Source organism: Pan troglodytes, chromosome 5, assembly GCF_028858775.2.
Source record: "Pan troglodytes isolate AG18354 chromosome 5, NHGRI_mPanTro3-v2.0_pri, whole genome shotgun sequence".
Taxonomy (NCBI): domain Eukaryota; kingdom Metazoa; phylum Chordata; class Mammalia; order Primates; family Hominidae; genus Pan; species Pan troglodytes.
Window position 1 is genome coordinate 99620420 of NC_072403.2, and position 14173 is coordinate 99634592.

General features: G+C 39.0%; 1 protein-coding gene across 20 annotated transcripts in view; it reads left to right on the plus strand.

Moving 5' to 3' along the window:
• The window catches only part of ORC3 (origin recognition complex subunit 3), a 75999-nt gene that overhangs the window by 35564 nt on the left and 26262 nt on the right, over positions 1–14173 (plus strand). For all 20 annotated transcript variants that reach the window (XM_001156658.7, XM_009451622.5, XM_009451621.5 and 17 more), the window contains 2 exons: positions 8113–8229; positions 9678–9757. In XM_001156658.7, coding sequence (XP_001156658.2) covers positions 8113–8229; positions 9678–9757 — 197 coding nt within the window. The remainder of the gene's footprint in view (positions 1–8112; positions 8230–9677; positions 9758–14173) is intronic.

Consider the following 14173-nt stretch of genomic DNA (forward strand, 5'->3'; position numbering starts at 1 on the left):
GCCACTGCACTCCAGCCTGGGCAACACAGCATGACTCTGTCTCCAAAAAAAAAAAAAGTAGGATAATAATTCCTAGTATGATTTTTTCATAAGGTTAGTGATAATCAAAGTTCGTTCAGCAAATAAAAGTGATTTGAAAACAAATATAATGATAAAGCTTTTATAAATGAAAATAATAACTGTTGTTATATATTTTTCACTCATAAAAATTAAGATCAATATGAACACATTTTATTTATTTATTTATTTTCATTTTATTTTTTTTTTTGAGGTGGAGTTTTGTTCTTGTTGCCCAGGGTGGAGTGTAATGGCGTTATCTCGGCTCACTGCAACCTCCACCTCCCAGGTTCAAGAAGTTCTCCTGCCTCAGCCTCCCAAGTAGCTGGGGTTACAGGTGCCTACCACCACACCCGGCTAATTTTTTGTATTTTTAGTAGAGACGGGGTTTCACCATGTTGGCCAGGCTGGTCTCAAACTCCTGACTTCAGGTAATCCACCCGCCTCGGCCCCGCAAAGTGCTGGGATTACAGGTGTGAGCCACCGCGCCCAGCTTTTTTTTTTTTTTTTTTTTTTTTTTTTTGAGGGGGTCTCGCTCTATCGCCCAGGCTAGAGTGTAGTGGCACGATCTCAGCTCACTGCAACCTCCACCTCCTGGGTTCAAGCCATTCTCCTGCCTCAGCCTCCCTCGTAGCTGGGATTAGAGGCATGGGTCACCACACCCGGCTAATTTTTGTATTTTTAGTAGAGACGGGGTTTCACCATGTTGGCCAGGCTGGTCTTGAACTCCTGACCTCAAGTGATCCGCCCGCCTAGGCCTCCCAAAGTGCTGAGATTACAGATGTGAGCCACCACACCCAGCCAATATGAACACATTTCAATGTATATAAAGATGTATATACATTTTTATGTATTATAATATACAATCTATATGTAATATTTATAATACTCTTATGTTATATAGTTGTATAGACATACCTACCATTAGAGTTTATCATTTTGTGCCCATTTTCTATATTCAAGTGTCTAAAAGATAGACCTCACAGAATATTCCAGAGAAATTTACAGTCTGTATAACTGGAAACCACACTTCAAGAACTACTAAGTTAGACTGCCTCCCTAGGAGGAAGCATTTGTTATTGTTTCCCCCATCACCTCATTTTCTTAAGCTAGAACTAATCTATTAAGTTCCCACCTAAACAAATGATTGATCTCAGTTATCTTCTGACTAGAATCAAGACGTTAACAAAAACCTTTAACTCCCTCAAAATTACGGATCCACTGCTTCAAAACTATATGTCAGCTTTGAATTTAATGAACTCAGTAATGAGTTTTTTAAAAAGTGTACTTTTAAATGTAAAAATTTAGCTGACTAAAACTAACACAGGAACAGAAAACCAAGCACCACATGTTCTCATTTGTGAGTGGGAGCTGAACAATGAGAACACAGGTCGGAGGGAGAGCATCAGGATAAACAGCTAATGCATGCGGGGCTTAATACCTAGATGATGGGTTGATGGTGCGGCAAACTACCATGGCACACATTTACCTAAGTAAGAAATCTGCACGTCCTGCACATGTATCCCAGAACTTAAAATAAAATAAAATTTAAAACTTTACCTGACTAAACAATGTACATTTGTAGGTGATTTGCTAGGAATTCCCTACTAAGGAGGGACATTAGAAGACCTGGTACAGCTGATGAAATACTGAAAATCTTCATACTATGTAGAAAGCTTAGATTCGTTCCCTTGCAGGTGACAGTTGAAGTTTTATTATTCTTACTTGTTAATGTTTTGCGTCTTTATACCTATTTTCCCAACTAGACTTTAAATCCTTTTAGAGTGAGAAATAAACCTTGAACTCCTTTAGCACCCTCATTTCAAAAATGAAGAACTGCAGCCAAGAGAAAGGAAGTGAAATATCTCATGTCACAGAGCAAGTTCATGGTAGAGTAAGGACTTCTTTTCACCGTTTAGTATGCTTATCATAGTGTCTCATGAACAAAAGGCACAAAATCAGTTCATGAGTTTGATGAAGACCTGCCTTTCACCTTTGACCCCACCTCTTTCTGTTTCTTTTGTCAGACCTACAGGGCAGACAGGGGGAAGAAAATTTATTAGAAAAAATAATAAATGGAAAAGTAAAGGAAAAAGGAAAACAATCACAGTCTATCAAATGTGATCAGATGAGCTGGGCATTAGCCTAGTGTGTCAGGAATTAATCATTTAAATTCAAACTCTTTGTCAAGTGCTTCTCTTGATCTATACTGCTGAGGTAGGAATATGGAGAACAAAAGGCAGAGACAGATGAGAAGACTAGCACTCTTGCCACATAAGTGCTAGGAGAAAGCTGTGGTTTGGCATTCTTATTAGATAGCAGTAATATGCTAAGTCTGGAAAACACTGCCAGCCAGCATTTTTCTCTAATGAGAAAAATAAGGCTTAGTTATAACAAGATAATAAATGAGAAAATTCTGTGTTCTTAGACAGTTGATATCTCTTAATCCTAAAATTCAACAGTCTGTTTTACCAGTTTTTAATGATCAATGAATTGATTGAAAAGAAATTACAGAAGTTTATAGTCATTTTTACATACTTTATTTTATAATCTGAGGTCACTGTTCACCCCTATACATACAATTCTAGAGACAAAAGTGGTAAGTACTATGGAAGTAGAAGAGAAATAAATGCATGGCAAATTTAATTCTGCCTAGCCTTTTTTTCTTTACCTGTATAAGTTTTACATATATATTGACTTCTCCTCCAGAGAAAGCAGCTAGCTCAATAACAATAGGGGCTCTGTCATATAAGTAAACAGTGATATATGATTTTTAAAAAATAGATTCAGGGGTTTACAGGTGCAGGTTTGTTACATATTGGATGATGGTGAGTTTTTGGCTTCTAGTGTGCCCATCACCTGAATAGTGAACATTGTACCTAATAAATAATTTCTCTGCCCTCACCCCTCCCAACCCTACCCCTTTTGAAGTCCACAGTGTCTGTTATTTTACTCTGTATGTACATGTGTACCTATTATTTAGCTCTCACGTATAAGTGAGAACATGCGGTATTTGATTTTCTGTTTCTGAGTTCTTTCACTTAGGATACTGGCCTCCTGCTCCATCCATGTTGCTGCAAAAGACATGCTATCAGTGAATGATTTTTGTATGAATAACAGACAGGATTGATGAGGTTGGAGATGACTAATTTAAGAGGGTATATTGCACATTAAGAGGCAACCCGCAGTCTAATGTAAATGTGTTTTTTAAACATACATTTAAAAAAAATGTTAGAACCAATATTTACATATTGAGAAATTTTACGTTACAAATTCAGACTTTTGAAAAATCAGGAAATCTAGACCACATCCAGCAAGACAAAATATGGTTGCTCTTACTTAAAAGAGAGACTGAGGCTGGGCACAGTGGCTCACACCTGTAATCCCAGCACTTTGGGAGGCCGAGGCAAGCAGATCAGCCTGGGCAACATAATGAGACCCCATCTCTACAAAAATTAGCCGGGTGTGGTGGTGTGCACCTATATATAGTCCCAGCTACTTGGAAGGCTGAGACAAGAGGATCACTTGACCCTGGGAGGTCAAGGCTGCAGTGAGCTGAGATTGCACCACAGCATTCCAGCCTGGTTGCTAGAGCAAGATCCTGTCTCAAAAATTAAAAATAAATAAAAGAGAGACTAAGTGTTCAGTCTTCATTCATTAATGTACTCTTCATTCAGCCAATATTTTTCTAGTGCCTATTATGTGCCCGGTGTTAATCTAGGTTTTGAGAATACAGGAGTGAACCAAACAGCCAAAACTTCTACCGTTTTCATTGTATCAGGGAGACAGACAGTAAATAAGATAAATAAGTAAAATATCTGTTAGTGATAAGTGCTGAGATAAAAACAATGAAGCAGAGAAGAAGGATATGAAGTTCCATGTGCGTGGGAAGTGGAGTCAAAATTTTAAATAAGGACCTGACTGAGAAGGTAAATTTTGAGTAAAGACCTAAAGGAAGTCACAGAGCTTGCCACTCAAGAATCTGGAGGAAGGGAATTCTAAGCAGATAGAAAGGACCCGAGGTTGGAGCATGTCTGCCATATTTGAAGAAGAGCAAGGAGGCTGCTATGTATTGCTTTGCTTTTTTTTTTTTTCTTTTTGAGACAGTTTCGCTCTGTCACCCAGGCTGGAGTACAGTGGTGCAATCATAGCTTGCTGCAGCCTTGACTTTCTGGGCTCAAGCAGTCTTCCTACCTCAGCCTCCTGAGTATCTGGGACTACAGGCACATGCCACCATGCCCAGCTAATTTAAATTTTTTTTTTTTTTTTTGTAGAGACAGGGTCTCTCACTATGTTGCTCACTATCAAGCTGGTCTTGAACCCCTGGGCTCAAGTGATCCTCCCACTATGGCCTCCCAAAGTGCTGGGATTATGGGCGGAGCCACTATGCCATGCCTGTTTTTCTTATAGCAGAGAAATATTTCTGTTCCTTTGTCAAAAATCAGTAAAGACTAAGAAGTCTTCATGCTTAAAGAACAGAGAAAGCATATCTTTTTAGTAAATAATGCATATTCCTAGACAAAGTGTATCTCCGTAGAAAAGAATCATTGTAAACACAATTATGAAACAAAATGGTGACAGCTATGACTAGTGTGCAGAAAAAGTGCCTGAAGAAAAATTTAACATATGGAAAGTAGGGTTAATATTTCAACAGGCTTTATTTTCACATGTACATGGTATGATGCTGCTGTAATGTATTAAATGGAAAATTTTTTTTTGAGATGGAGTCTCACTCTGTCACCCAGGCTGGAGTGCAACAGCACGATCTTGGCTCACTGCAACCTCCGCCTCCTGGGTTCAAGTGATTTTCCTGCCTCAGCCTCCCAAGTAGCTGGGATTACAGGCTCCTGCCACCACACCCAGCTAATTTTTGTATTTTTAGTAGAGAGGAGGTTTTGCCAGCTTGGCTAGGCTGGTCTTGAACTCTGACCTCAGGTGATCCACCCGCCTCGGCCTCCCAAAGTGCTGGGATTACAGGCGTGAGCCACCCTGCCCGGCCCGAAAATTTTCTCATATATCAAAACCTTTTACAGGTTTGAGTTTGTAAAATAGTGTCCATAAGTACATTAAGAATTATTGTTTTAAGGCCGGGTGCAGTATCTCACGCAGTGTCTAATCCCAACAGTTTGGGAGGCCAAGGTGGGCAGATCACTTGAGGTCAGAAGTTTCAGACCAGCCTGGCCAACCCAGTGAAACCCCATCTCTGCTAAAAATACAAAAAATTAGCCAGGCATTGTGGCAGGCGCCTGTAATTCCAGCTACTCAGGAGGCTGAGGCAGGAGAACCGCTTGAGCCTGGGAGGTGGAGGTTGCAGTGAGCTGAGATCACGCCACTGCACTCCAGCCTGGGCAACAGAGCAAGACTCCATCTCCAAAAACAAACAAACAAAAAAGAATTATTGTTTGAATAAGTAAAGGCAGATACATATGTGCAGGTATCTAAGTAAGATGGAGAACTTAGAGGACATGTTATAAGAAAATGTTAATCATTTGTGATGTTTTTTGTTGCAACTGATAAAAACACATATAAATAACAATGAAATCTTTATTATGTGGAGATTAGGTTCTAAGTCAGCACGTAAGGTGAAGATCTGGGATGGTCAAAATTACTCTTGAAAAATCCCTTAGAAAGGTACAGCAAACCTTCTCTCATTCGTTAAGTCCATCATAGCCAGTCTTTTTACCCATTGTTGGAACCAACCACCATTTCCTCAGTTGAGCACCAGATGATATAGTCTGCCATGTTGTATGGAACAAAACAAAACAATACAATACAAAACATTTTTTAGGCCAGTCACGGTGGTTCGCACCTGTAATCCCAGCACTTTGGGAGGCTGAGGTGGGTGGATCACTTGAGGTCAGGAGATCAAGACCAGCCTGGCCAACATGGTGAAACCCTATCTTTACTAAAAATACAAAATGTTAACTGGGCATGGTGGCGGGCACCTGTAATCCCAGCTACTCAGGAGGCTGAGGCAGGAGAATCGCTTGAACCTGGGAGGTGGAGGTTGCAGTGAGCAGAGAGTTAGACTTCATCTTAAAATTTTTATTTTTATCTTAAAATAAAATAATGATTAAAGCAAAACAAAACATTTTTTAAACACTAGAACTCTACTCAGCACAGGGATGCACCACACAGTGAAAAGTATGAAGGAACTGAGACCACCTAGGAGAAAAACATGTTTATATTCCTCATCGAACACTTATTCCAGGGCAGGTATGTTCCTTGAGTATGCAGTATTGCCCTATAGTGGGTAAAGTATTTCTTTTCTCTCCTTATCCAAGTAAATGGAATGAAGATACTCACTTCTACTGCATCACCCAGATACTTGTACACATAGCTATTCCACAAGGCAAAAGAAAATAGGTAGCACAAGTAGCATGCAGTGTGATTATTCAGTAATAGAGTTCATTTTCTTCAAAATATTCCCCCTGTTTAAAAGCTATTTAAGCACACATCAAGGTAATTAATGGCTTTATGCCATCTGTATGTTATGGCTCACAGTAAAAAACTAAAGAACTAAGCTAAAGTTTAGAACTAAAGTATACCCTCCCAATGGTGGTTAAAACAATTTTTGATTATGGCTACTTTTGTTATGATAGGAGATTTAGATTTTGTTGTGATAGGAGACATAGATTTTGAAATTACCAATCAACTCAAATAATGGGAGGGAAAACATTTAGGTGCTAAAAACTTTTCTTTAATCTGCCATGTGCTTTCAGGTAATGACCTGTAGATCGTTGACCAAGGAATTGATTTCCTAAGTGAGTTGGTGTTTAGGAAGATATGTCATATTTATTGCTTTATAGAGGTTAGATTTGCTTGAATTTATTGATATCTGAGTTATTTTCTATATGGTTGACCACTAAAAATAATGGGTATCTGCAAGATATTACTGAAATAAAGACACAGCCCAGCAAAGCCTTTATTTGACTTCTTAAAGGAGAAAAATATTGAAGACCATGGCACAGATGATAATCCTCTTAAGAAAATGTTACAGAGTAAGTGGTTATAAAAGGAATTGAGGCCTGAAAATTACCTGATAGGATATAATGTTTTAAAATCATTTCTAAACTATTTCAGGAGGCTCTAGAAAACCTCTCTCTCCCCTCGACAAAACCTTTTGAAACTGATTTGTGAGATTAATCATCCATAGGTTTCTTCTTTTTTTCTGTATCTAAATCCCTAATATGGCGAGTAGGGCTAGTTTTCGGTTGTGGGTTTTTTATTTTTGTACAAATGAGGTCTCACTATGTTGCTCACCCAGGTCTTAAACTTCTAAGCTCAAGCTATCCTCCTGCCTCAGCCTTCCAAAGTGCTGGGATTACAGGCGTGAGCCACTACACCTGCATAGATTTCTTAAGACACTATCCCTCATGTCATCATTCTTGCCAGATTCTAAATTATAAAACTTGTTGGCTTCAGATTTATTTATTTATTTATTCTTTTTTTTTTTCTTAATTGGTGAAGCAAATAAAACCAGTATTGGAGATCTCAGCAAGAGGCAGGGACTCATCAGAATCACTTGTGTTTCTGCCATAGTCTTTTCATTTTCCCCTTCAAACACACTAACACACTTGAGCAGTACTTTAGGAAAAGTATGCAACATAAGCAGAACTTTAGCAAGTTCATTAGGTTGGTACCATTCTGTCTGGTGATCTCACTCTTCTGATGCTAGCAAGGTGGAGGATAAAGCACCTTCCCTTGCTGTGGCACACACCAGGTGATGGGCACAGGCAAGCATCCACTAAGGTGCTTTCTTGCATACTTGTAATTTTGGTGGCCAAAGTATTGTGGGAATGCTAGAGCTATCAGGAGATTAAAATACAGTATCAATTCTGGCTTGTGTAAAGTATCACCAGACTTGATACTAAATCAGAAATGCTCTGCCTGTATTCTGGATTTTATATGTATTTCAAATTTTCATGAATTAATTTGTAGTTTTGAATCTTCTTGTCAGTTTTCCAGAAATTTTTATAGCCATGAAGTAGATTGTATTATTATGCTCTTTTATTAGCTGACTTATATATTAATAATATATTCTGTGATTTTTAGGAGGAAACACAATTATTACTAGAAAACCTGCATGTTTATCATATGAATTACTTCCTGGTTTTGAGATGTCTTCATAAGTTCACCTCTTCTCTTCCCAAGTATCCACTAGGTCGACAGGTAATCCAAGCCTCCTCATTTGTAATCCATGAAGTAGGAATGTTAGTATTTTCTTGCTTTGGTTTTTGTAGCATTCAGGCATCAGAATGTGAAATGAAGCCAATCCTTACAATGAGAACACAATCTAAATCCATTCCAGCTGTAAACATTACTGGTAATTGATATTGTTTTTTTGTTCAGATGGCCACAGCTAGAAACAGCCGTATGAATCCCAGTGGTGTTGCTTCCCCTACAATGTTTTTGTACTAAGGCATTTGAACTTTCCTTCTTTAACACTTCCTTGTCACCTATACTGAGAGAGCTGTTTCTCTTCCCTTAATGGAAGAAGGAATCTGTTTGAGAATGCTTGATGGTTAACCTTGCACTACACCCAGAATAAAAAGAGAAGCAGTACTTTTGCTGCTTGAAAAATTATGCTCAGCTGGCCTTTATGTTATTCGATAAACCTATCAACCATCTGTAGAGTAGATTTTAGCAGAGGAATTCTATATTCCTAAATCATCTTAGCTCAAAGCTTTGGAGAACAAATACCAGTATGTAAGAATGACTTGTTGGCTGGGTGCAGTGACTCACGCCTGTAATCCCAGCACTTTGGGAAGCCAAGGCAGGTGGTTCGCCTGAGGTCAGCAATTCGAGAACAGCCTGGCCAACATGGTGAAACCCTGTCTCTACTAAAAATACAAAAATTAGCCCGGCGTGGTGGCACACACCTGTAGTCCCAGCTATGAGGCAGGCTGAGGCAGGAGGATGGCTTGAACCTGGGAGGCGGAGGTTGCATTGAGCTGAGATCACTGCACTCCAGCCTGGATGACAGAGTGAGACTCCGTCTAAAAAAAAAGAATGACTTGTTCATGAGGTGATTTTTGCCATTGAGCCTTAAATGAGCCTCTTTTTCTCATTTTTCCTTTATCAGTTTCTTATTTTAAAATGACCACTGATATCAACCAATCTCAGTATAGCCTCATTTTACTTTTATATAAATTGCATTTTTTTTTTTTTTTTTTTGAGACAGAATCTCGCTCTGTCACCCAGGTTGGAGTGCAGTGGCGCAATCTCGGCTCACTGCAAGCTCCGCCTCCCAGGTTCACACCATTCTCCTGCCTCAGCCTCCCAAGTAGCTGGGACTACAGATGCCCGGCTAGTTTTTTGTATTTTTAATAGAGACGGGGTTTCACCGTGTTAGCCAGGATGGTCTCGATCTCCTGACCTCATGATCCGCCCACCTCAGCCTCCCAAAGTGCTGGGATTACAGGCGTGAGCCACCGCGCCTGGCCGTAAATTGCATTCTTATAAAGCCTGATCCATGAGATATATGCCAAGTCTATTATAATCTAAAGAAAATGAGTTTTAATAACATTAATTTTTTTTGTGTTGACCAGAAATGATTTTGCCAAACTAGTAGTGTGTATACACTTTTGGTTCCTCACAGATGTGTTGTTCCCTTACAGATCAGAGAGTTGTACTGTACATGTTTAGAAAAGAACATATGGGATTCAGAGGAGTATGCATCAGTCTTGCAGCTGCTGAGGTAGTTTTGTTTTTTCTTGTTTTTCTATTTTTGTCTGCTATAAGCCTGCCAGTAAGTAGCACCTTCCTCTAGAACCCTGCCTGCCAAAAAGTTTCATAAATAGCCATGTTGTGTCTAAGAATATTTGCATATATCTTGAATTTATCCATGTAGCTTATGATGTTTTTAATATAGCAACTATCTGTTTCTTTGCTGGTTTAACCTTGCATTTGAGCTTGTGGTTTTTAAAGGAAAATCCATGATTGTTTAGTCAAATACTGACATTACCCTAAGAGAGCTTAGATATGGATCATTTGAATCCAGCCAACTTTACATCATGGCAGGGAAAGCAAGTCATGAAAAGTGAGGTCACCATGTCCCCAACCTGGTTGAATGCAGGAAGAGCATCATTGGGTGATATGTACCCAGTGGTCACAGCTGACCTTGACTAGGAGCAGCAAGGAGTAGGCAGTGGCCTTGGTGCCTTCCCCCACCTTAACATTGGCTAATTCATAAATTATTTATCTAATAATATACAAGTAAATAAAATATCTTAGTGTTAAAGTTATTATTTATATTCCTTGGTTTCACTTCTTATATGTATAGTTACTTTTTAGTCTTCCATAAAAAAATGACACTTGGATAGTTATAAGGGGAAATCACATGTGAGCTAAGTTTCGCCAGTTTTATAATTTTCCTCAGAGGTTGTAAATGCTTATATAAAAATATTTTAAAGAAGTCTGAAAACTGAATATTTATTAAGTCTTGCTTTCCTCTGGGCCCACAAGAAAAGAACAGATGGGCACAGTAGGAGGAAAATTCACACTGAAAGCACTTCAAGTCCAGAGACTTAATAATACAAATATTAGTGATCTAGCAGGTGCAGCTTAAGATAGAAAATGAATTTCATGCTATCTGGAAAAATACCTCCCCATGGAAACTAGATTGCCACTGAAAAGCTGTGTTTTATTTCATTTTTTAAAATCCCAACAAGATTTCTTTTTTCTTCTTTTTTTTTTACCCATAAGGAAACCAAAAAATCCCAATAAGATTTCTATGTATTTATAAGCTTATGTCAACTATAGTATTTCTGAGACTTATTTCGCTTTCTAAATATACCTATCTTACATACCCAGTTGATTCTTTCAGGGTTTTCTCTTTTAAGCTTTGTGATTAGTAATTGTCTTCCTTCTCCAGTGAGGTGTTCCCAGATTCATAGATTCTTTTGTCAAAGAGGAACTTGTTCTTTTTGTTCTGAACCTCCCAACACCAGTTGTCTTAGGGTACAGTCAAGAACCAAGAATGCCAGTTCCAAAGTAGGGTAAGGAAACATGAGCAGCAGTAGTAATGGTGATAGCAGTAACCATCACTTATTGAAGGCTTGCTGTGTGCAAGGCACTTTGTTAGGCACTCTCAGTACATTTTCCAATCTAAAACTCTTAATATACCTTTATGGTAGATATTATTAGGCACACTTTACCCCTTGAGGAATCTGAAACACACACAGGGATTAAGTGACTTGCCTGAGATCACCTAGCTGCTGAGGGAACCAGGATTCTACTCCAGGTCTGACTTCAAAGCTGTTATACCTTCTGCTATTCTTTGCCAAGATCTAAAATATGGATTTGGAGATCTGAGTACAGCAGAAGCAAAAAATAGAAAATGAGATTTCATTTTGCTAAGCTGAGGTCAGAAACATGGGCAGTCAAGAGCAAAGCAATGTAAAAAGCACTACGGGTCAAATATAATACCTACAGCAAGGACAGGCAGGAGTCTGGGTTCTATAAAAGAGGAAAGGAATTGGGGAACCTCTGGGCTGGAATCAGCCTTTTCTCCTTTGTACAGATTTGATGTAGACCAGAAGTCAGGGATGCTTTTTAGTTAAGGCATGCTCAATAGGCATCACCTGAACTTGAGACCATTCTCATCACCTGTCTTGAAATTTTATTTAACTCATGAGAGAAAAGACTAAAATGACCCCTGAATGATGCTTTGGAAAGAATAACTGCTTAAGGTACTATTAGAAACATAATCTAATTAAATTTCTTATTTGAAATTTTTTATAAGAATCAGCTTAAATTATTTTTCAAGAAAAAATGCTTTTTACAGATTGAGCATCTCTAATCTGAAAATCTGAAATTCAAAGTCCTCTAAAATTTGAAACACTTCAAATTTCAAAACTTTATGAACACTTGTGATACCACAAATCGAAAATTCCACACCTGACCTCATGAAATGGGTTGCAGCAAAACAGAGGCACACCACAGTTTATTCAGCTTACCATTGTTTGTTGCTGTTGTTTAACACTTATATGGGTATTACTTAGTTACACTTAACACATTATTTTTTCACTGTACCAATGGTGTGTCCTGTTTTTTAACTGTTAAGTACTTATATGTGAATAGTGTAAGAAAATGGTTGCATATAAATTCAAGAGTCAGTAATGATGGGGATACCAAGCAACTACAGATTGATTGTCCATCTAGTTGGCCGAGATAGTGACACCTTTGCTTTCTGATGATTCAGTGTACCTTGTTTCATGCAGAAAATTATTTAAATTATTCTATGAAATTACTTTCAAGCTGTGTGTAGAAGGTGTATTTGAAACATAAATGAATTTTGTGTTTAGACATGCATCCCATTCTCAAGATAATCTCATTATGCACATATGGCAAATATTCCAAAATCTGAAAAAATCCAAAATGCAGAACACTTCTGGTCCCAAGCATTTCAGATAAGGGATACTCAATCTGTATGTGGAAGCTGACATGTTTAAATAACCACAGATCAGATGAGATCCAGCCCATTCAGGGTAGTATGGCTGTAGACATCCCTCTACCCCTAATTCTTCTGCTTTGTTTGGGAAGAACATGGAAGAAAAGGTGACTTCTGCCTCCGCTGCTCTTACCCCCACCGTAGTGGCCTTTGGCGATGCCTCCTACCTTCCCCCAACAACTCTCTTGCGTGTTAGAGAGAAGGGGCCCTCCCAGCACAAAGTTGCATTCCTCCCCCCTAATTTATTCTAATTTATTAATTTAGTCCCACCCCTTCTGAGCCTGCAGCCTTCTCCTGCAGCCTGGGGACTGTAGAGTAAGTAGCTGCCCCAGCCCCTCCCAGGCCTGACCCAGCCTGGGGAGTGGGACAAGGCGTGGGTGTGGCCCTGTTGGAGGTTGATGTTGCTGTTTTTATCTCTTGCCTTTGTGTTTGTGTTCTGTGATACTTTTTGAGAAAGAAGAGGCCAGGCACAGTGGCTTACGCCTGTAATCCCAGCACTTTGGGAGGCCAAGGTGGGTGGATCACTTGAGCTCAGGAGTTTGAGACCAGCCTGGGTAACATGGTGAAACCCCCTCTCTGCCAAAAATACAAAAAAAAAAAAAAAAAAAATTAGCCTGGCATGGTGGTGCACATCTGTGGTCCCATCCTTGGAGGCTGAGGTGGGAGGATCACTTGAGCTTGGGAGGCGAAGGTTGCCCTGAGCTGAGATCGCACCACTTCACTCCAGCCTGGGTGACAGTGAGATTTCGTCTCAAAAATATACATATAAAAGAAAGAGAAAAAAAGAAATGTGAGCAAAGCAGAAGGAGGCGGATTCAAACCCCAGTATGTCACGCCTCATGCCTTTTCTTTAGTGGTGGGAAACCCTTATCTTGTAAAGGGAATGTGTCCCCTTCTTCAGCCTCTAGTGTATTTCACAGAAAACAAAACCTCCCAATAAAACTGTTGAAACCTGGAAAATAAAACAAACAATATGTCATCTACTTGAAGAAATATCTGGTGACCATTTAAAACATATTTACAGTGACTTTGTAATAATGTGGGAGAATGTTTATGTCACATATTTATTAGTGGAAAAAGACCTATATAATTTTATATCACAGTTATTTTTTAAATGTAGGCAACAGACATTCATGTGTGTGGGGAGCATGCAAGTGTTCATTTATAATATATGCCATTATTTGACATGAGCTCAGTGGTTCTGCATATATTCTGCCTTTCCTTGCTCAGTCAACTCTTGGAGTATGAAGACCACATCCCTATATGGGATATGAGTAGGTTAATTTTTCACTCAACCCTGTGTCATTATATAAGGATATGTTTCCATTAAAAAGCCATTTGGGAACAGAAAGTAGTAACAAATGATGCTAACCCAGCAGTGAGCTAGGTAAGTACAACTGTTTTTCCTTATCAGATGTGAAAGACTGTAAGAGGAAAATTTTACCCCTCTATTGGAGAAAATTTCTGAACACCCATCTAGAAATCAAATGCTAGGCCAGTAATTTTTCATATTTTTAAAATTCACTGAACCTTGCATAAATAAGGTTTTAAGGGTTATTGTAAATCAGAGGCAGCTGGGTGTAGTGGCTCACGCCTGTAATCCCAGCGCTTTGTGAGGCCAAGGTGGGGGCAGATCACAAGATCAGGAGATGAGGAGTTCGA